This window comes from Polyodon spathula, chromosome 19 (genome assembly GCF_017654505.1).
Source record: "Polyodon spathula isolate WHYD16114869_AA chromosome 19, ASM1765450v1, whole genome shotgun sequence".
NCBI lineage: Eukaryota > Metazoa > Chordata > Actinopteri > Acipenseriformes > Polyodontidae > Polyodon > Polyodon spathula.
In genome coordinates this window covers 30385950-30408500 of record NC_054552.1, presented here as the reverse complement: position 1 = coordinate 30408500, position 22551 = coordinate 30385950, and the positions used below count along the sequence as shown (strand labels likewise).

Below are 22551 nucleotides of genomic sequence, written 5' to 3'. Positions count from 1 at the left end.
TGTAAAGCGATATATATAAACATTTAGCAGTTGTACTGCAGATATACCCTTATGAAAATGTATTTTTGTTTAGTTAAAATATACTGTGCTCAATTTGTTCTTATCTATAGAAAGATAGAATAAGCCCTGAGTATCTGTCCTTTTTCCTTGTACATTTTTATTGTAGTGTATACTGCTTCTGCAGCAGTGGTCACATCACGAGCACAGTGTCTGCATTGTTGCTGTTCCCCTTTAAGAGGTGGTCAATAGGACTCTGATTGGAGTAATTGTGTTAGTTAAATTCATCCCACTGGGGGTCTCTGTCACACTCCGATGAGGGTTCATGTCAGCAGGTAGCACAGCCTGTCTTTGGGGGACTGGTGGATTACAGGAAGGGTTTTCTCATCTGGAGAGCTGAAAGTTTGAACACACACAAGCACACACACACAGACATACCCACACACACACACACACACAAAAGAAAACATTTGAAATGTCAACTGTGAATGAGCCTGTGACGATTACCAGATCAGCCCGATCTTCCAAAAGAAGCCAAAGTGTGAGGAAGAACTCGAGAAGAATCTATTCACATTACCAAGACCAACAAGCCAGGTAGGAACACCTTTATATATATTGTATATATATTACTGCTGCTACTTTCCTGTAATGTTGTTTTTTGTGTCAGGATTAAATCTGCACAGAACATTTAAATTCGGTAGCTGTACCACTTATTTTCTAAATAGGTACCATTATTTTTTTTCATACACAACATAACCTGAATAAACATGTTTGTTCTTTATCCTCCAGTTATTGGAAAAATATTTTTGTAAATATGATGTTAAACATTTTGCCATTTTTATATAGCTATGCATGCATTGCCTGGTCAAGGCTCCTTTGAAATGTATACTGCAAGATAGATTTTTTAGGCTAATAAATGCTGTACTGTTATATATATATATATATATATATATATATATATATATATATATATATATATATATATATATATATATATATATATATATATACTGTCCGTTGGTAATCTAAAAGCATTTTGTTTTTCTAATTCATTATTGTATTTTGGTGTAATTATTTTACCCTAAGCCACACAGATCTTGAATCTGGCATATTTTATTTGATGCTCATGCAGCAGAAAGGTAGATCATATGAGAACGCATTACATTGAATTATATTAATAAAAAGTAGTTAAATATAATTGATTTCACAATGACAGTTAATCTCCTCTATAGACAGCAGGCTATTTGAATTGGACACAACCTAAAACACAAATACTACTGTTATTAAAATGCTTTTAATAACTGTTCTGTAGCATAAGACGTAAAGGTACAGTCTTTTCTAGTTTTTATCGGTTTGGTCAATTGAGGGCTACAAACAAACCATCCATTATTAGCAAAAAAATATTGGCCATTATGAATTGAAATTCACTGCATTGCTATTAAAATGCAAGGAATACATTTACAAATACAATTAGTATTACATAATTTGCAATACTAAAATGAAAAGTAGAACATATTGTACAAGTGTGAAATCAGAAAATGATATGTCTAAAAAACTACTTTGTGGGTCTAGATTTTGTGCAAGATGTGTTAAAGCCACTATTACGCTGAATACATATATACTGCTTCTGTGCATGTGCACTGAAACTTTGCTTTGGATTTTTAATCTCAGCAATTCAGATGAAGATGACAAAGGTGATGAAAGAACTGACAGCAATGACCCCGAAGAAATCTTCCAGAATATTCAGATTCAGAAGGAGCTCATCGCCAACATTCGAACCCGATTGTGGCCAATGAGACAGAAACTCAAAGTGCTCAAGTAATATATCTATGGAACACTGTGGCTACTCTAAATAATTCTGCTTAAAATTGAACAACATAACACACAGCCATACTGCACCATGCATCTGCTTACACCAGTCCATAAGGAAGGTGATTTATTGTTAGCATGTGTACTGTGGATGTTAGCATGCTCTCTATGCAAGTGGACCATTTGCTTTGATGAAATGCCATTCCACTGATCATATTAGATTGAATACATATCCATCTACCTTTGACAGCAGTACCTGATGAATTGTAACCATGTTCTGTTCACACACTGTATTACTGCTTTATATTCTGCAGTGTTAAAACATAGGGTTCATACCATTACATACTGCTGATATAAAAATATGAATGCATAGTTTTCAGGCTATTTTCAAAAAGGATTAACTGGAAAAGAGTCAATTGAGTTGAACTCCAAGATATGCAAATTGGTTTGCTGATGACCACCCCAGGGAATTTATAGTGATGGTTTTTTTACATATATTTTTGTAAAACAATGTGCACATCTACACAAGGGAATGCACTAGATACAAGCATTAATGTAGCAAAAGTAAAAGCACATTCTATATCTTTGGAAATGGCAAGTTTAGTGAGCTGTGGAGCAGTAAAATGTTTTTATTAACAGCCTCATCAGCGCCCTTCTCTGCAGTAAATTTTTGCTTTGTACCAGTCAACATTTTCAACATTTTTATTAATTACAAGCCAGAGGTCTTCAGTCTAAAATATTTTGATGACAGATTTAATGGTTTAATTTCTTTTCAGACAAGCTAAAGAAATTGTCCTGAAGTTCGAAGGCAGGCTGACCAGGACCAGAGGATATCAAGCTGCAGGAGCAGAAGTAGGTTATCTTTCAATAAAACAAACTGTCTCTTATATGATTACCACAGAGTACACTGTGGGGTAATCTACAAGCCATGGAACCTGCATTTAGCAGAAGCATATTCATATGCGGACAGCAGATCAATCAGCAGATTGGAGCGCGTGATTTTCCTTAATGTGTTTGCTATAAAATGAGGGGACAAAATTGATGACTTAATGGATCCCACACAAAGTAATGTAAATCTTTATTATTAAAATACTTCAAAAGTTCATGAAATGTAAGCAGAGAACACTGGAGTGCTTGTATTAAGATGAGAGCAGCTAAGTGAATAAGATTACTGGAGTGATAAGAGATAGCCCCCAGGAGAACAGATATTGTAAAAGTAAATTGATTTCTAATAATTTCATTTGAGTTTTAATAGTCCCCATGAACTACAAATGCTTTACCTTTGAATTAACTGTGACACCCTAATGAAAGTAAGACCAGCATTGAGTCCAAATGCATTCATTGCTGTATGCTGCTCCAATTAACAACTTTAAATGTTATTCAATAAGAATAGTTTGGAATTCCTAGTATGCTATCATTTGTGTAATCCAGTAGTTGTGTGTTTGTTTGTTTTTTTCATTAAAGAACAATAAGAACTTCTATTTCTAATTTCGTCAGAAGGTTTTGATCTTGACTAGCCTCTAATCTTGATCTTCACTAACATCTCTTTCTGTAATTTTATATTTCTCTTGTGTCTATTTATAAACTTTGCAGGTTATAGTTCCAACTTTTAAGGCTGCGTACTGAAGTTAACAGAAAGCCTTTGCGTTAACTCAAAACCGGCAGTAAAATTTACAGCCATTTATAATTGCTGAGTTTAATTAAAATGCTCTGAAGACATGCAATAAAATCTTGGTAGCATCATTAAAATGAATTGACAATTACCATGCAGATTGATGATGGGTTATTAATGAGAAAGTTTGCTTTTTGTTGCCTCAGCCTTTAGAAGATTAGGACCCCTTCTCCAGTTATTTAGTTTCAGCTCAAGTTTAAAATGCAGTAATAATTTCTCAGCAGTTAATATCTAGGTTTATCAAGGTTACATGCTGGGTATTAGGGGATAAAAGCTGGTTTTCATTGAATATCCTACTGCTACTGGGTTTATCTGGTCAACTAGTGAGAAATGTGATGTAGGAATTTCAAAGTATCTAAATCAAAGTGGTGTGTTCCACATAGCCAATGCTGTCCTGCAATTGCACCGAATTCTGTTTGCAGTAATAGTACATAATATTGTGGTCACAGTGTATTGTCGGCACTCTAAGAATAAGGAAGATGTCATGTTAATAATTGCTTCAAACTTTAATAAAATGTTTGTTTATTCTGGAAAACATATTATCCCACTCTAAATACAAACAGCAAAACACAGCACATAGCTGATAAGTGGTACTGATCGAGCAAAAAAATTGTAAGATTAATATAATCAACTGTACAGCTTACAAAATGTGTAGTCCATTGCTTTATTTATTTCTTCTGACTTGCCTGTTATTGCTTTCAGATGCTGAAAAAGCTGTCACGCCTGGCATATAATATAGTCGTCCTTTTTATTCCATGGGAAATGAGGATCAAGAAGATTGAGAGTGAGTGCTAACTTGTATGCAGTCTTATTTTAGGCTGGGGATATTAAGATGCAGACATTCATTTCTTTCCAAAGCAGACACAAAAAAGTAATTAGATTAAAGACTTTCTTGCTGATGCAAATGAAAATAATTAGATATGGTGTAACATCTGAAATCTCTATTACACAGTTTTATAAGTCGAGAACAACTCCATTTAGATCCGTCACTGCTATCAGACCACTAAAATAGGACTTTTTTTTTCCGCAGAACATCTTTATAGTGTCTTCAATTCTTCGCAGGTCATTTTGGTTCTGGAGTGGCTTCATATTTTATCTTCCTGAGGTGGCTGTTTGGAATCAACATTGTATTAACTGTAATGACGGGAGCTTTTGTGGTATTACCAGAAGTAAGTAAAACCTACATATCATCACCCTGGCGAGAGTAAGATTGCCTGTATGAGCTCTGTAGCTGAACTACACATACTTGTTTGTTTCTTAATTTACTTTAAATCGTTTTGTTTAGTTAGCCTTTATCGCTCCCATTAACCATTGTTTTCTACCTATTTAAGTAAATAACGATACAATGGTATCACAGGCAACAAGCAACACTGCAGCACCTTGGCTCCAGTCAGAAGTTCTGATTTATTTGAGTTTTTTTGTCACGGAGCCCTGATGCATTTTCCTGAGATATCAGTAAAGCCACACCAGTCACACAATCCCATCTGTGTGTTTGATTTTTTAATTTTATTTCTAATTTAGCTGCTGGCAGGAGCGCCGTTTGGAACCACGAGCAGCAAGACCATTCCAAAGGAGCACCTTGCATCAGCACAAGACCTGGACACCATCTGGTCACTGGGGGCAAGCCTATCAGCGTGTTTTACAGCTTCGGCAATACCGCACCCCGCTGAATTGCACAAGCATTTCATTAATTCAACGGCTTTCCCCCTGAACTGCAATCTGTCTCATGCTTTCTTCACAGGGCTATCTCCAATACTCTGTCCTGTTTTATGGCTACTACGGCAAAGACAGGAAGATTGGGAACGCTGGTTACCGGCTGCCCTTGGCCTACTTTATGGTCGGGATGGCTGTTTTTGCCTACAGCTTCATCATTCTGCTAAGAAAGTAATTTTTTTATTATTATTATTTATTTATTATTTCTTTTGACCATTTTTTTTTATCTGCAACAAGGGCTGAATCAATAACCTGGAGGGACATAATAATGAAAAGAAATGCTTGAAGCAGACAACATTGATGCACAATAGATATGCATGCCTGTGTTAGTACCACATATCAAATGTGCCTGTTTGTTTCATAAAAAAATGTTTATTGAACTTAATATTAACAGGCTGAAATTATTAAACTTAAATAAGGTACCCACACATTTTAAATGAAGAAGATGTTATCAGGTCAGTGGTTTAATTCAATGTTAATGTTATTTCCACTTAAATCAGAAGCTAGAAATCAATTCTGTTCTGGCGCTTTCATTAGGTTATTATCTATCGCCATAGATGCCAGAGCATAATGAGATGTAGCTCTCTCAAGGATAAAAGCTTTACACTTTTCAAACGTGCCAGATGTAAAGGTATTTTTAAAGGGTCCTTGAAACAGTTCGAGGCTACACAAGACAGTCATGGTTAATTAAACAGAAGGCAGAATTATCTGATGAGAAAACTAATTTACCAAAGAATGAATAGGAAACCGTCAGTCTTCTTTACATGCTCCCCGGTTTGGAAAAATCTGAACTATGAAATGTATCAAACCGTGTAACCTGACGGGCTTGAAAACACTTTGTTCAGTATAAAGTCAGGGTAAATCCAGCCTCTGCACGATTGCTTTAAGTTTGTAACTTTTGCAAGTGACAACATTAATCTAAATTAATTTAACGCTGTATTCAAATTACTTTCATGCACAAGCATGTAAGGCACTGAGAGGAGCTAAAACAGTAGCAAGCCAGGTCAAAAAGTAGAAGTAACAACAGGCAGCATATTTACTACAGTAAACAAACAGTGGGTACAACAAGCATATGGGCATCTGACAACACCATCAGTTATCCAGCCCTGGTCACTAATAGTACCATCATTTTGTGTTGTATCGGATGTTTTTGTCTGCAGTGAACATGCTTTATATAATATTTTTATATAGTAAAATGTATATTTTAAACTCTTTTTTTTCCTACCCTATTCATATTATAAAATCAAAGATTCTGCTGTTTCCAGGGGAAGCTAATTCCATGTTTTGTCAGGGAAACTGGAAATCTGGTGCAGTTTAAACCAGCTGAGTAATTCACAGCTCCACATGGTTGTCTGCGATGACCAGCTTCTGTTATAAATGTCGGTGCCTCAATCCTGCGTGATTCCTTTTCCCTTTAACACAGAATGGCCAAAAACTCCAGATTGAGTTTCGCCAGCGCCTCAGATGAAAACTACACTTTCTGCTGGAGGGTGTTTTGTGCTTGGGACTACCTGATAGGCAACCCCGAGGCTGCACAGAGCAAGGGAGCTGCTATAGTGAACAACATCCGGGTAAGCAGCTCGCTGCTTTGCTAAATAGAGTCCCTCTGATCTAATTTCCAATGATCATTCAGTGTTAATTTAGTAGCAGATTACCTGCTATTGTAGTTTATATGCTGTTCATTGCAGCTGATTTCCCAAGGGGGGATTGCCTATTAATTAAAGCTAATCTAAAATCTTTAGTAGTTTTACAAATGAAAAGGCATCTGATTCACTGAATGCCTTTCTGTGTTAATATATATGCAGTGTAACTGACAGGACACAGATACTGTTTGGGTACATCCCAGTACCCAATTGGAGTTTATGTAAATGAGCAGTAGTTAATGCATATTCTTTTCATTGGACAAAAGCAAATTGAATGAAATCAAGGTGTATTTGAATTTAAGAGTTCTTTCAAAATATCATGAAGAAAAGCCTCAATAATACAAGTACCATTACGTTCCAAAACCAGTACATTATTTTGATAGCCAATGTGCAGCACTGCCATTATAAAATGCTATGTAACACATACTAAAGAACCAAAATTGTACATTTGGACTTTTTCTCAATGTGCATCATTTGTTTTTGTTTTTTTCTACCACAGATGTGACATTCCTTTAATTGCCAGCTAATTATACATTTTGTTTGCATGTTTCCTAAGGAAGCTATTTTAGAAGAACAAGAAAAGAAGAAAGACACGAGCCTGTAGGTATTCAAAATCTACACATTTGCAGACAGCCATTCACATTTGTACAACCTAGTGAGCATGTTCTGTATTTGAGTGCATCTGCGTGTCCTGTGTACCTCTCGCAGTGATCTGTGCCGAGGTCAGTCTACACTGAGATGCAGTTTTGTCACATATCACTGTTGTTGAGCTTTATTACCTTATAGTGTGGCTCAACAGAGCGGTAACTTTAGTAGTAACTGTCATGTACAGCCAAGTACTGCAGCATCACTCTCCTCTTCTTGAACACTTTCTGCAAGAATGGCAAATGCATATGGTGCATAGATTGAATCATCATTTGCATTATCGCCCTGCATTTATTTATCCGTGATTTACCAATCCTCCTCCTCTGACAGAGCCTCTGCAGCAATGCACTTTAATTCATTCTTCTGCTCCCCAGGATGGCTGTGAGTAAATCACTGTCCAGCTCCAGTTAATCGCTGCCTGGCCGCTGGTACAGTAACACAACGTTCTGCAGTAAGACACTAATTCCCCTGGCTTTATTTCTGGGCTGTCCTTGAAGAAGACTATGTAGCCAAACTGGCTCCAAACCTATATTTCGTTCTATAAGGTTGCATACTGACACACTGCACACCACCTTGTCAATTTCTAACCTGTTTTACAATAGGACGACTTTTACCAAAAACATTTAATACAACGTAAATCTTTTTTTATATCAAAGTGACTCATATTATATTTCAGTTAGCAAATACCTCTACTAAGAAAATACTAGAGACACCCTACACACCATCGTTAAATGTGTCATACAGTAAACAGGACAACAATGAAGCTGATCTTATTTTTCTTTCTCTCCTGGATGATATTTGCACTCAGGACGGTGTGTTTTAATTTGGACAAATCTGTAACTGTGGTTGCTTGATTTCTTATACAAGTATATGATTTATAATTAATGCTTATAATTAGATTTTTTTTTTATTCTTTTTTTTTTTTTCAGGGCTGTGTTGATAAGTTTAAGAATCCTTGCGAACATCCTGGTCCTTCTATCACTTGCTGGCAGTATTTACATCATCTACTTTGTCGTTGACCGTTCCCAGAAGCTCGAGCAAGAGAAGCCTGAGCTGACTCTGTGGGAAAAGAATGAGGTAAGGCCACCTTCATCTATAATCTATTATATGTGTCTGGGACGCCTTTTGGTGGGTCAACATAATTATCAGTTCTTTTCAATTCTATTTTTATTCCTGAAAACAGCTTCACTAATTTAATGAGAAAATCAATGCAGGAGGCGTCTTTTTAGGAGAAAGGATTTAGTACAAAGAAAGATGCAGCTACATCCCATATTCATTAAATAAACTTTTTGTATTAAATTATCACATGCTAACAGATTTTTGCACATTTAAAATCCAAATTATAGTGCTTTTCACGAAGTGTGTTTTTTTTGCGTAATTGTGTCCTTTATGACTAAAGTCTTTATTATTAGTAATTGTTTTGAAATGGCTCACTGTGGCTGTGCTGTTGTTGTTTTATTAGGTCAGTGTGGTGGTCTCACTTATCACCATGATTGCACCTTCTGCATTTGAACTTGTTGCCCAACTGGAGATGTACCACCCCAGAACTATGCTGCAGTTCCAGCTTGCCAGGTACAGCGTTCTGCACTCGGACGAGAAAAATTTCCCTCAACTCATTTTTACTTGGATCCCTGTTCATTAAAGTACAAATATAAAGCCTATTATGTCCCTATTTTCTTTTATGACCACAATAATTTTAAAATAATAATTTGACTTATGTTTAATGTTTGATGCAAAAAAAAAAAAAAAAAAAACAGAATGAAGATTTCTTAGATTTTAATCGTTAGGAGTAAATAGTACCAACTAGAACTAACAACAGAAATTAGGTGAAAATCCTCCCAGCTGGGAGCTGCACACTCAAATTTGTGTAATTGTTGTGTTTGTCAGGGTTCTTGTGTTGTATCTGGGAAACCTGTACAGCTTAATCATTGCTTTGTTGGACAAAGTGAACATCATGAGTTCAGCTGTAAGTATCCTTCTTATCTGACACTGCTGTTAGAATTTAGCATTACCAGTAACTAATATACCATAGGTAGAAATTATAAAGAGTGTTAAATACCTTTGCATGTCAAAATAATACATCCATAATAATTCAAACTCACATTTATACACACTGAAGATGTATTGGGGGGGACAGATCAATATTATATTTTAAAGGCTTATCTCTGCTCTCTGTAAACACAAACCTCACGTATTTAGCTTTGCTGTAATGTGAGTACGTGGTGTTTTATACAAGTCTGGGACCACAGGCTGAAAACTTTTCACAAATAATTCACAAATGTTCAGGCATGGTTTGAGTCACTACACACACAGTTCAGCACCCCATCTTCAAAGTCTGATCAATCTGACATGGTTCAAGACCCTCTCCTGTAGCCTGTTATTTTTAAATGTCTTTACCATGGAAAATCAAAGCTTGATCATGCTCTTTCCTTCCAGGAAATTTACAGTATTCCAAGCAACTGGTCAGATTCTACTGCATTCCTGGCCACCATAGCACTCCCTGAAGAAGAGAACCTGTCCACCATAGTGCCCGATTTCACGGAAAGCAGGAACAGCACAATGAGTGTAGTGTTTCAGGAAAACCAAACCAAGGGAATCATACCAGTAGCGTTCAACAAGACTGCTCTGTACGAATACAACATGAAGTCCCAGCAAAACCAGTGCTGGGAAACCTACGTAGGACAGGTAAAACGTAATCATGTATATATGATATATATATCTATTCATATATATAAATATAATATATATATATTATATTATATATTTATATATATATATATATATATATATATATATATATATGTATGTATAAATATATATATGTGTGTGTGTGTGTGTATGTGTGTATTGTATATACTGATTCTGCATAAAACTAAGCAAATTAAAAATAATTATGACTCAGTTTTAGTTGTTTTCCACCTGAAGCAACACTGGTAAACTGGTTAATGACAAAAAAAAAAAATAATATGACATTTACTTAAATAATTAATTTAAGAGGAGCACCTGGTCAGTTTCCAGTCAATCCAAATACAGAAAATGATTGTGCAAATGCTGTAACATTTTAAAATCCACATTCATATTCTTGCTGTGATACTAAAATAATCTTTTTTAAGCTGTATTCATTTAAACATAAACCATGTGAAAAGCAGTGCTCATGAATGTAATGTTTTGTTGCAGGAAATGTTGAAGCTTTCCATTATTGATATGTTATTTACTGTGGCGAGTATCCTCCTGATTGATTTTATCCGTGGGCTTTTTGTTCGCTACTTCAGTGACTGCTGGTGTTGGGATCTGGAGAGTAAGTTTGTAAGTATGTCTCGGAGTTTCTCTAGAAGGGTTAATACTGGTCTTGCTGATCTTCATTTGCAACCTTCCATGCACTTTGTGTTTTTTACAGCCCGAATATGGAGAATTTAAAATTGCTGAAAACGTTCTCCATTTGATTTACAACCAAGGGATGATATGGTATGTAAGAAATTGTACGACATTAATAAAATGCAAAGCTAGCTGGCTACAATCAGGCATCTCTCTCTGGCTGGGCGCTGTGTTTGAACGAACCAAACAAGATCCAATAAAAGCTTTACCGTTGTGCTATTAAATAATTTAATGCTAAAAAACACTAAGCATTAAGCAATTTGTACAAGCTAACTTCCCTTGTCTTGGGAAACTGAGCACAGGGAATATTGATGAACACCTACTAAAACTTTTAACATAATTTTCAAGGTTTGTGCACTACAGTTCTACAGTCATTGAGGTTATTGTGGAGTTTGTTGTTGATTTAGTGCAAACATGAGGTTGATTTTTTGTAAACCAGAAAGAAACCAGTAAATGTGAATAAATCCAAATTCCAACTATTGCTCACCACAAAACTTTCAGAGGGCCCAGACTTACCCTGTGAGATCTTTACTGGGACATCAGTTTTACATAATTCCCCAAAGACTGCTCTAAAGAGCACTAATCCCGTTTTGCTTATTTATTATTAAATCATGTTTAGTCAAGACAGGTCATCTCCCAGTCGTGGATTGAAGCATGAACACAAGAAAAATGACAGTGTTTAAACTATGTCACATCTTTAAAAATGGAAGGCAGCAACACAGTATATTGTATACGCCGAAGCAATACATTATTCTAATGTCAACCCCCATTTCAGGATGGGCGCCTTCTTTTCGCCATGCCTTCCAGCGGTCAATGTTCTCAAGCTGATAGGGCTCATGTACTTGAGGAGCTGGGCAGTGTTAACGTGCAACGTTCCACATCAGCAGGTCTTCAGAGCCTCAAGGTCAGTGCAGACTAATGGAGTAATGAGGTGGCTCACAGAAGTCTTATATCTTCACAGTGTAAACCCCTTATAACTGCAGGATGAATGCGGTTTCAGGAAACTTCTTTTTAAAAACAATGGAATAGGAGATCCCTTATTACAACACTTCCACAATCACTGGGACGTTACCTGTAGAAACTTTTTGTGGCTGAAGCATTTTTTGGAATCACCGGTATCCAATGGGTTTTAAATGCACAGCACATCCGATTAAATTCCACACAGTGCTTGCCTGCTCTTTTCCCTATAAAGATAGATCATATTTTCACACTGAGATATTATAAGGGTCGCCAGGCAGTTCTTACAGGCCTCTTAGGTTCATTTCTGGAATACAGACCCTGACATTGTGCATTGTTCGAGGAATTCTACAACATCTGTGATCTCTTAATAACACGCTGGTACAGGGCTATAGAGGGTATACATAGTTGCTTTTTGGTTGGTGAAGCAAAACTCCTTCACCTCAACCAATGCAACTGTGGCATTACCAGCTACCTCACTAGTCACTCATCAGCACATTTCCTACCACTATTGCTGGAAGTGACAGTCCTGCGTTTTTTAACTTGATCTCTTTAACGGCCTCACGTCTGCCTCTTTCTTGGCTTATCAGTCACTTCCAGATGTGAAATCTTGCTGCTGTCCATTTCACCCGCTTTTAATCTAATGTGACACAAAAGTCCTTTACATGAACCAGAAAAAAATGCTCATAAATTATAAACTCCACTCACAAGTCTGCAGATCATATTACACTGAAGGCAGCTATTAAACCTGCAGTGTTGACTTTTTCTCTCATGATAAAAGTTGATCATTCATGTAACCTCAATGCATATATATTTTCTACCCCAAGCAACATCCGGAAAATGTTGTCAATTTAACATGCAGTGCGAGATGTGTCGATACATATAGAGCGGCTCACCTTGGCCCATATTCATAAAACATTAGTGTGTTAGTAAATGCAACACAGCCCAATGCATTTACTGCCGTGCTAAATGTTTAGGAGCACAGCTCTTTGTTTCAGATCATATAGTTGCATGCAGAATACTGGTGTGCATCCATATATTTTGTATTAACCCTTTTATCATATTGCTAACATGCACTAAAATGTATGTCGCTTAATGATTTACAATATGTAAGTCATTTTGAATTATTGTTTAGAATAATCTGTGCATTCTAGCAGCCATCACAAGCTATGTAATATTTTAGCTGATTGTAAAAAAGCAATGGCTATATTTATCTAATAAGACCCATTGTATTTTTCCCCAGATCCAATAATTTCTACCTTACAATGCTTTTGTTTATGCTGTTCTTGTGTATGCTACCAACGATTTTTGCTATCGCTAGATACAGACCATCAGCAACATGTGGACCTTTCAGGTAACCTGCTTTTTATATCATTTCATTGTTTCACAAATGTAATGCCAACAGACTATTATAGCCATTATTATTCTTGTATTTAAACATAGGTGCAGCATTTGTTTAAGAAAACTGTACATAAAAGGTCAGTGTCAAGTGATTTAAAACAACTAAAAGAACAATAGTTGCACAAATGTAGCTCAGTGAATGGGCTAAGTACACGTTTTTCCAGCTCACCAACCTTACGGACAGTAGCTCCATCATGAGCGCAACATAAGAGTAAACTGAAGACCTGCGATCTGCACATGCCTGGCTACTCTTTAATTCACTCTTTGCTTGCATTGCAGTGGCCAGGAAAAGATTTACGATATTATTTCAGAGACCGTTGCAAGCGATTTCCCTTTATGGTTCAGGACTGTGATGGATTACGTCACCAGCCCTGTTGTTGTCCTTCCAGCTCTGTTACTTCTCTTGTAAGTACTTTTCCCCAGTAACACAAGCTCACTGAGAACCACAGTAAATGACATCTAGATTTTGCCCCACTCTGAAATAACGGATTGGTGCTGTAGAATTCAGTCATGTTTAGGTCCATCTCAAAAAGGATACACTTTGCCTTGTATAAGATTTGCATGCACTAGATATTTCTGGTACACAGGGGCTCTACAAAGCAGACAATTTATACACTGCTTCAAAGAGGAAGTAGCCATCCAATGTTTATAGGCCATGTGTATCTTATGTTCCAGCATGCTGATCTATTATCTTCAGTCTATTGCACGATCATTAAAGGTCACCAACAATCAGCTGAGAACGCAACTTCAAACAGTGAGTATAATTTGACTGTGCAGTAAGTAGATCAAGTTATTTGTCTTTATTTGTCTGCACAAACACATAACTTGTTATCAAATGTGTCACAAAACATACCACACTGTTACATCAACTGTAGTATGTTAATGTGTTAACCTGCATGACCAGCGGTGGTGTTTGGATGCAATTCTGTAAAGGGTCATCATAAATTCCCATGTGGTTTATGAGCAGGACCAGAAAATGGCAGACGTTTTTTTTTTTTTTTTTTTTTTTAATTTTAGGAAAGAACGGAGGACAAGAAAAAGGTTTATCAGATGGCAGTGTGTAAGTATTTCAACCTTAAAAAAAAAAAAAGTTTTATTGACAATTAGCTGAATCACTTTTTTCTACTTTTACCTAAAAAGCAAAAAACATGAGGAATAACTTTCTGGAAAACTGTCCCAATATGTTAGTATTTGCTGTTACCTAAAGAATGCTGTAACTAATGCAGTGCATGTTTTTGTGCTTCTATAGCGAGAATAATAACTCATGAAGCAAATGATAAAAAGCCAGACCAAGAGAGTGACATCACCAGCCAGGAGTCCTCTCTCCGTTCCTCGTCTCCCAGACGAAATGGCAGCGTGATGAATTTCGAATCACCAGTGAGCAGAGGCAACAGCATTTGCACCATCTCACAGTCTGCATCGCGCTCTGATGTGAGCAGGGCAACCACAGCATCTCAAATCCCACCAGTTCCCATTTTACAGAAACACAGGATGGAACACATTCCTAACAGGTAAGAGCTTTATCTCAACTCTTCCGTGGAATCCTAAAGCTATCCGGAGCTTGAAGATAAGGTGTGGGGGGGGGGGGGGGGGGGGGTGCTATATGTAAGAAAGTAACTACATTCCTTAATGTATTTAAAGTGATCAACCTCAACAGATTCAAGAAAAAGACTTAATGTTCTTCATATACTTAATGTTTAGCAAGTATAAAAACATAGGCTCTGCAAATAAACCTTTTTATTGTTTTCTTTCAAAAAGGCATCCTGGAGCTTTTCAAGGTGGAGCCTGCAGATCAAAATCCTACCACAGCATAGTCTACAACCCTTCAAGCAGGTTTACAGAGAATGCCCACTCGGACCCTCTTTTCAGGAAGAATATCCGTCCCATGCACCCAGAAGCCATGGGAGGAGGAGGGGCCCAGGGTTTCATCAACCGGAGAGCACAAAACACTCGCTATGTGATAGTCAATGAGCATGAAGCCAGAAAGAAACTGCTGCGCTCATCTACCAGAATCTTGAGGCACTACAGGGTTGAGGAGCCAGGAGACATAGTGGAGTTTTATCCGAAGAATATAAAAAGGTACACCGTTCGAACTCCCCAAAGGTCATACCAACCTCACGTCAGTGAAGAGGAAGAAGAGGAGGAGGAGGAGGAGGAGGCAGGAGGAATGCGAAGAGGCTCTTTAAGCAGATCCCATCGACCTCACTCCCTGTCAGACCTCTATCAACCCGCGTGTTTTTACATCGGTGACAGTGTAGGCAGCCAGCTAGCCATCACCAAAGACCTGGCTAAGGTTCACTATGGAGCCTACGGAGATAACTGCGAAATGGATTGGGAAGACACAGCTTCCCAGCCTCGTTCCAGAACAAAAATCAGGAGCATGGAGCAAGTGGAGCGTCACCCGGAGCCGCATGTCAAACCCAAAAGGAAGCAGAAGGTTGAACCGTCCTTAACCGAGTCGGACTCTGCATCCATCGCGTCGAGCAGCGATCAGCAAAACAGCAGCACTGACCAGTACATTCAGGTCATTCATAACAAAGAGAAATACTTGAAACCCAGCGGCAAGCTTACGAAAAAGAAAGCAAAGACCAGTGTAGACTTAAACGGTTCAGGATCAAGCGAACTGATTTGTTCCAATGTCTAAAAGTGTAATTTGTGAAGCTGTACCATATTACTTTTCTTGCGCTAACTGTTTTGATTGACAAATGTTAAAGCCTGTTTTGTATTTAAATCTCCTTTGACGAATTGTATGGTATGTATGTCAACGCTAACTTATTTCTGATGTTTGACAATAAAGTCACAGAAGAGATTGACTGCCCACAGAGCTGAAGACTCTACATGCAGCATAAGTTGTTTTGTCAGCAAATCTGTTGTGTGTGCTGGTCATATGCCAGGCTTCTGTTTCTTTGACTGTTACTGAGTCTGCATCATTTTTCTGTTGGATTGCAAATAAACAATATTGAAGCAACATATGCTTCCTTCTAAAAAACTATTTCAAAACAAAATCCTAGGCACTGACAATGACAATATTGTTCAATATCTGCACTTGAAAAAAATAAACATCTTGTGATACAGCCATAGACTTGTGGAATATTGAGGTTACATGATTCCCTAAACTGTGTACTAATGGCATCCTGATGTTCTGTAAGGTTATAGCAGGCTCTAGGAGTATGCCATTAAGTAATGGAACCCTTCTGGTAATTACTTAGATGAAATGACCAACAGCTCACAAAATAAAGTGTTAGCCACATGAAACAATAGGCCACCTTACTAACAACAAATGTCTATACCAACTTTCCATCAAATAAAGGTGAGGGGTTGTGTATACAGTCTTCATTAGCCCAGCCAATCAGAGGCCAGAACTCTAGGTTACTACTGCCTAGAATTCTCAAATATACAGATTTTCAAAGCACTTCTACTACACCCCTTGACTCAAGGTATCTCTGGCTAAATAGTCTGAAAGAGGTGGACAGGACCAATTCTTAAAAACTGATATGCACGTGTTGGGATAATTTGTCTGTAAAGTACTTCAAGAGTCACAAATGTCCAAGATGCAAAAATAAAGAAAGAAACAAAAAAATCGATAATATTAGTAAGTGGAGCAGGAATAATAATAATAATAATAATAATAATAATAATAATAATAATAATAATAATAATAACAAACATTTAAAATGATAATAGACTATATTATTATTATTATTATTATTATTATTATTATTATTATTATTATTATTATTATTCAAAACAATGTGCTTGAGTTGTACATTACTGGCATGCTGCAAGACCGCAAAAGTCCTCCGTGACCTTTACTCAAGATTGTGATCTGTGTGTAAATAAAAATAAATAAAAATAGGGTTAATTATTACATAATTTATAGTTCTTTGTATAAATATGAAATATCAATATATAGTTACACTACATCAATTCTAAAACCAACCAAATCGTTAAAGCCAGGTGTACTTTTCTCTAATACCATGGTAATCTTTATACTAATCTTTCTGCCTCGATTTGTGATTGCTACGATTCTTGTAATCTAGGTGCTCGATGGGAGTTGTAGTCTTATATATTTATATTGGGACACTTTAATCCAAAGCATGACTCAAGATGGACTACAAATACCAGAACACTCTTGTTTTGCAGTTTGAAGATGCTTGTAGGAGAAGCATTATCATTATCATTACAATTATCTCTGCTACAAAACGCTTTTTTAAAGTAGCTGGTACGAATTTATTTTGTATTATTTTTTCAAATAAGTATACCTAAAAATTGTGGGATTTCGGGCAAAAAAAAAAAAAAAGTAGCATAAAATACGTAATTATATGCACGCAGTCTGTTTCAGTGCAGAAACATTATTTTTTCTTTTCGTTGACGGTATATTGCTTGTCTTTTAGGAGACTGTAGCTGTTTTATGGTTAAAATGACCGCATCCTCGCTTTTGCCCTTTTTTGTGCTGTACCGATGATTTGTAGCCTTACCGACTGGGCAGTCCAGCGTTACGCCTTCCCTTCGACTGGCCCTGTAGTACAGGTAGGGTACCTTGTCTGTGAATTGCACAAAACTAGTACAGTATGGATTACAGACACATTGCAAATACAGTAGCTGACAATCTACTGAGCTACAGCAAAGACGAGAGCGGATGGAAAATGTGTAAGAAAACGGTGAGTATGTGTAGCTGTATATCTGGTATATAATGCTTTAGTTTTTTTTTTGTTTAATAGACCTCTATATACATATTCAAAATTAATTCAGCAAAAACAGAAAGATGAACGTCTCAGCAGTGCTGTCGCGTTGTTGCCGAACGATGGTACTACAAATTATCTACGTGGCAAACCGACACTGTCTTTTTATATTTCTGTAGGTATAGTTACTCTTGTTTTAAGCAGCAACACTTCGATTTTTTTTTTAGGTCTGTTCTTGAAAACACAATTATTATTAGTTCTCAGTGTGCTGTCTGACAGCTGATTCATTGTGACGTAAACTGTGGGCTGTACAAAGCAAGGATCATGAGATTCTGGTGGGTTGGGTCAATGACGTAACCAATGGTTCCAAAGTACTGTGTATCTTTTAGTTCACCTGTTCGGACAACATCGAATCCCAGGTAGGGAGTTACTATTCATTTAAAGTCACTCAGTTTCACTGGGCAAGTGAGCTTATTTTGACAAACTGTAAAGCTCACAATTCCCAATAATTAAGCCTTTGAATTGCATAGTAAAATCATCACTTAATACTTAATACATCATGAGTTTTATTCAATTTTTAATTTATTTTTTATTTATTTATTTTAGAATGAGGTAACTGTCTTCTGGAGGCCATCCTCTGAATTTTCAGGAAACTTGTAAGGACAAATTATTATTATTATTATTATTATTATTATTATTATTATTATTATTATTATTATTATTATTATTATTAGTATCAAATTATTTAACTTTTTTTGGATATGCTGAAAACTCAAATTGTCATCCACTAAAAAGTTGTAAAAAAAAAAAAAAAAAAAAAAAATGTAACATTGGGGTGATGTCGATTTCCTGTAATATTGTAAAATTGTTTTTAAAAACCAGCGTGTGCTGTAAGTGTTTAAGCTCATTGAAATCTAAGAAGCGCTTTAGAATTTGAAATGCTGAGGTGTGCCTCTTGGTGAATGCTATCCTAGCATGCTTCCCTTTATCCCCACACCACCCCAGATACAAAGGAGAAGGGGTCATCAGTGGAAGCCCAGAAAAGGTGTGGGAGTGTTTGAAACCTGTGCCTGACGGACTCCGAGTCAAGTGGGATAACAATGTCAAAAAGTTTGAGCTCATCCAGTCCGTTGATGACGTAAGCTTTCTGATCAGTGGCAGCCTTAGACAAATTCAACTCCCACTCTCACTGTCTCAGTTTAATAGCTGCTGATTGTGTGGCTTGCGTGGAAAGCTGGTTAGAATGTCCAGAGCAATAAAAGGGACCTTGAAAGTTCCACATAAATTGTATATTGATTTTTTTCAGTGACAGCCTGTTTTGAAGGTAGACACAGTAAGTAATTCATTATTCTCATGCCATTGTACATTCCATTTATTTATTATTTTTTTTAAAGCACGAAACGATATTGTAAATGTCTTTTGCCCGGTTTATTTCTGTGTCCTTCTATAGAAGGACAGGTGCAAGAATTTTGTTTTTTCCACTCTTGTGCAGGAGGTGTCTGTCTGCAGAACTGTAACTCCGTCAGCAGCAATGGGTATTATTTCTCCAAGAGACTTTGTGGACGTTGTTTTAGTTAAGCGCTATGAAGATGGGACCATCACCTCCAATGGTGGGTAATGTGTGCTCAGTGAACATTTTGAATTGTATTCTTCTTAAACTAAGGTATACATTTATTCATGCGCCATATGATAAGCAGAACTGCTTCCTTTAGGTAAGACTGGCTGAAGGTTGGGGATTTACAACTCTCTATTCCAAGAATATTTATTTAAGGGTTAACTCCCTAAGCAATCTTAGCAATGTGCAGTACAGTGCCAAGAGGTTGAAATGACAGATAATATGATGCAAAATCAATTTTTTAAATGGGCAAGGCCTGTATTGCTTGTCCTCTGCACACAAATGTTGCGTGTTATCTCATTTTTACTGTTCCACAATCAAGTGTTCTCTACTGAGAGCTTACTTACCAGAAGGATTTTTACAGCAGAAAGCTTTTCTGTCATAAAAGATCAACAAAGCGCCATTATTTTAAGCTCAAGCATGTCAAGTATTTTGGTGGGCAGTGTTTTCAAATGTTCTGTTAAAACTCCAATGTCTCTAAAACTCTTTCTTAGCTACCAATGTTGGCCATCCCGGTTGTCCACCTCAGCCAGGCTACGTTAGAGGATTTAATCATCCCTGTGGGTGTTTCTGTGTGCCCATTCCTGGGTAAGTTGACCTTGTCAATGTTTTCATTGTTTATATATATATATATACACACACACACACACACACACACACACAGTTTGATTTTGTGAATTGTCAAATATACATTTGCTGTGATCATAAAGACCAAATGCATTCAGGTATCGGCTTCAAACTCGATACACAGCTGTGTTTTATGATTCTCTTAGTAAAGTGTGATTACAGGTATAATCCAATAAGCAGTAACAGTTTAACTAACATACTCATTTTCTTGTGCGTGTCAATAATGTATTTGAACTGAAATTCCCATTGCACTTTGCCACCTGTATCGGTTCAGAATTGAATAATACGAACGTGTGCATCTTCACAATGTCTCCCTTTCCTTTCTAGGGAGCCAAGCAAGACACAGCTCTTCAGTTTTTTTCAGACTGATCTTGGAGGCTATCTTCCCCGATCTGTGGTGGATTCTTTCTTTCCCTCGAGCATGACCGATTTTTACAACAACCTCACAAAAGCAGTGAAGTCTTTCAAAGAAAATTAATTCTGTCTCTGGACCTGGAAAACCTGAAAAGCATCATCTTTTATATGTCACTGTATTTATTCCCTTCTTTGTGGTGAGAGTGTTACACTTTTATAATGCTGTGTACATGCATACTGCCATTGTATTGCTTTGCTTTTTTTATCACAAGAAGAAAAGCCTTCTTTGCAAAATACAGGAAAATGTTTTTTTTTTTTAACTTTTCATAGAGATGCCAGCTGCACTGCACTATTGTAGCTTTTGGAAATTTCAGATTTTACATTTTTACATAATATTTCAATACGATGTGGTTATTTTTAATAACTATTCTTGTGTACGTATAAGCACAACACAGGGATTTGTTTTGTTTAGAGCTTAATCCAACACACTGAGCAAAAGATCAGCTTTTCTTATTTCATTCTTACACATTATTTTGAAATGCATGTGCTAAAGACAAGTAGACTAAACGGAAAAACTTTTGCTTTGTTTGGTCAAATGCTGCATTATAGGTCATGGTTAGTGAACCTGGGTAAATGCAGCAGAGACTATAGAACCAACAACACAGTAACACACTGTAATCGTAGACGTTCACTTAGAAAACTTATATGTAAAGCAAATAGCTGCATTTAAAAACAGTGTTACTAGTTCATAAAAATAGACAAAGGCCAAACGCATATGTAAATGGTCTACGGATTTTCAGAAAAGTATTTCAATGTGAGAAGCATGAACTCTGTCAGTGTTGACCGTCTTATCTGTCACTGTTCCAATGCTCTTACTTCAATTGAATCGTTCAGGGAGCATGGCTGTTTCCCATTGCTTTTAAAATTGTAACATGTTACACTGTACTGTACTGTATTATCTATGTGTGCCATTGACACACAGTTTTAAGTTTGTGTGATTAGTCTTTGTAATGGGAGTTCACAGCTAGTTCTGTATACTGTACTGTACCAGTCAATAACATTTTAGATTCTGATAGTTTTATTTTATTAAAACATTTTATAGTAGACTGAGTAATCTATGATTCAATAAGGTATTGCAACTCCTTGTTCTTTAAACAGATTTCTGCTATGAAAGTGATAACCCTAAAACTGTGTTGTACTGTAATTGTAAAGCACTAAGAGAAAAAATTATTTTGAGAATGACCTTAAACTAAATGTATTTATTTTGAATTTTCTCAGCATGGGAATTAAAGGCGTAATTCTATAGTGTTTGTGTCCCTTTTTTTCAGGATTGATGTGGTTAAGTTGTGTTCTTTTTTTCAGTATTGATCTGGTTCAGTTGTATTCTTTTGTCAACCCATAGGGACCTACGTCATTTGCTAACTGCATTATTGCAAGGTACCAGAAGAGGTCGCTAGACAAACTATATTGGTGTTGCTAGTGTCAGATATAGAAGTCCATATTCACAAAGCATTTACCACCATGCTATGTTAACACCAGGTTTCATTTTTTTCCAGATGTTTATAAAAAACAAGAAGGGAACTAATAAACTTTTGAGCAATGGGCATAATGTAATGTTTTAATTAACCCAATCAAAGAAAAAAACAACCATATATTTTGGGCATCAGAAGAAATATTTAAATTTCTTGTTAAAAAAAAAAAATAAATTATAGCTCTATAAAATACTTTATTTCCTGAAAAAAACTTACATTTCACTGACACAGAATATGACCAAAATTATACATTTTACATTATACTGTGTCTCTTATATTATTGTTATTTTTAAAGGAAAGTAGCACATAAATGTGAATTCAAATTAGAATTATACTCTGCTGTCAATATTTTGTACCTTACATGAAAATCCAGCCATTTCCTTTGTGCTTTTAAACCCAGGAGATTTAACAGATGTTGAGGACAAATCTAGAAAACAGCACCTGTTGCTTACATAATTGTGAAACTGGTAAAATTGCTACAAAGGAAAAAAAAGTTTGGCATAGTTTAAAAAGTTGGAATCAACAGTAT

General features: G+C 36.4%; 2 protein-coding genes across 2 annotated transcripts; both read left to right on the top strand.

Annotated features, from left to right (window-relative positions):
• Nucleotides 1-288: 288 nt before the first annotated feature.
• On the top strand, nucleotides 289-16180 carry LOC121294412 (transmembrane channel-like protein 3). The gene is made up of 22 exons (XM_041218080.1): nucleotides 289-591; nucleotides 1669-1815; nucleotides 2583-2658; nucleotides 4181-4262; nucleotides 4541-4647; nucleotides 5000-5098; nucleotides 5220-5362; nucleotides 6615-6762; nucleotides 7391-7434; nucleotides 8409-8556; nucleotides 8942-9051; nucleotides 9367-9445; nucleotides 9916-10164; nucleotides 10657-10785; nucleotides 10877-10944; nucleotides 11630-11758; nucleotides 13055-13165; nucleotides 13492-13617; nucleotides 13888-13966; nucleotides 14230-14272; nucleotides 14462-14723; nucleotides 14971-16180. The coding sequence occupies exons 1-22, from the start codon at nucleotides 473-475 to the stop codon at nucleotides 15854-15856; spliced, it is 3384 nt and encodes a 1127-aa protein (XP_041074014.1). The 5' UTR covers nucleotides 289-472; the 3' UTR covers nucleotides 15857-16180.
• A 1157-nt stretch (nucleotides 16181-17337) lies between these two features.
• On the top strand, nucleotides 17338-22093 carry stard5 (StAR-related lipid transfer (START) domain containing 5). The gene is made up of 6 exons (XM_041218009.1): nucleotides 17338-17873; nucleotides 18501-18550; nucleotides 18900-19032; nucleotides 19387-19504; nucleotides 20004-20097; nucleotides 20464-22093. Exons 1-6 carry the CDS (start codon nucleotides 17784-17786, stop codon nucleotides 20612-20614), a joined length of 636 nt encoding a protein of 211 aa, XP_041073943.1. The 5' UTR covers nucleotides 17338-17783; the 3' UTR covers nucleotides 20615-22093.
• The last annotated feature ends 458 nt before the right edge of the window (nucleotides 22094-22551 follow it).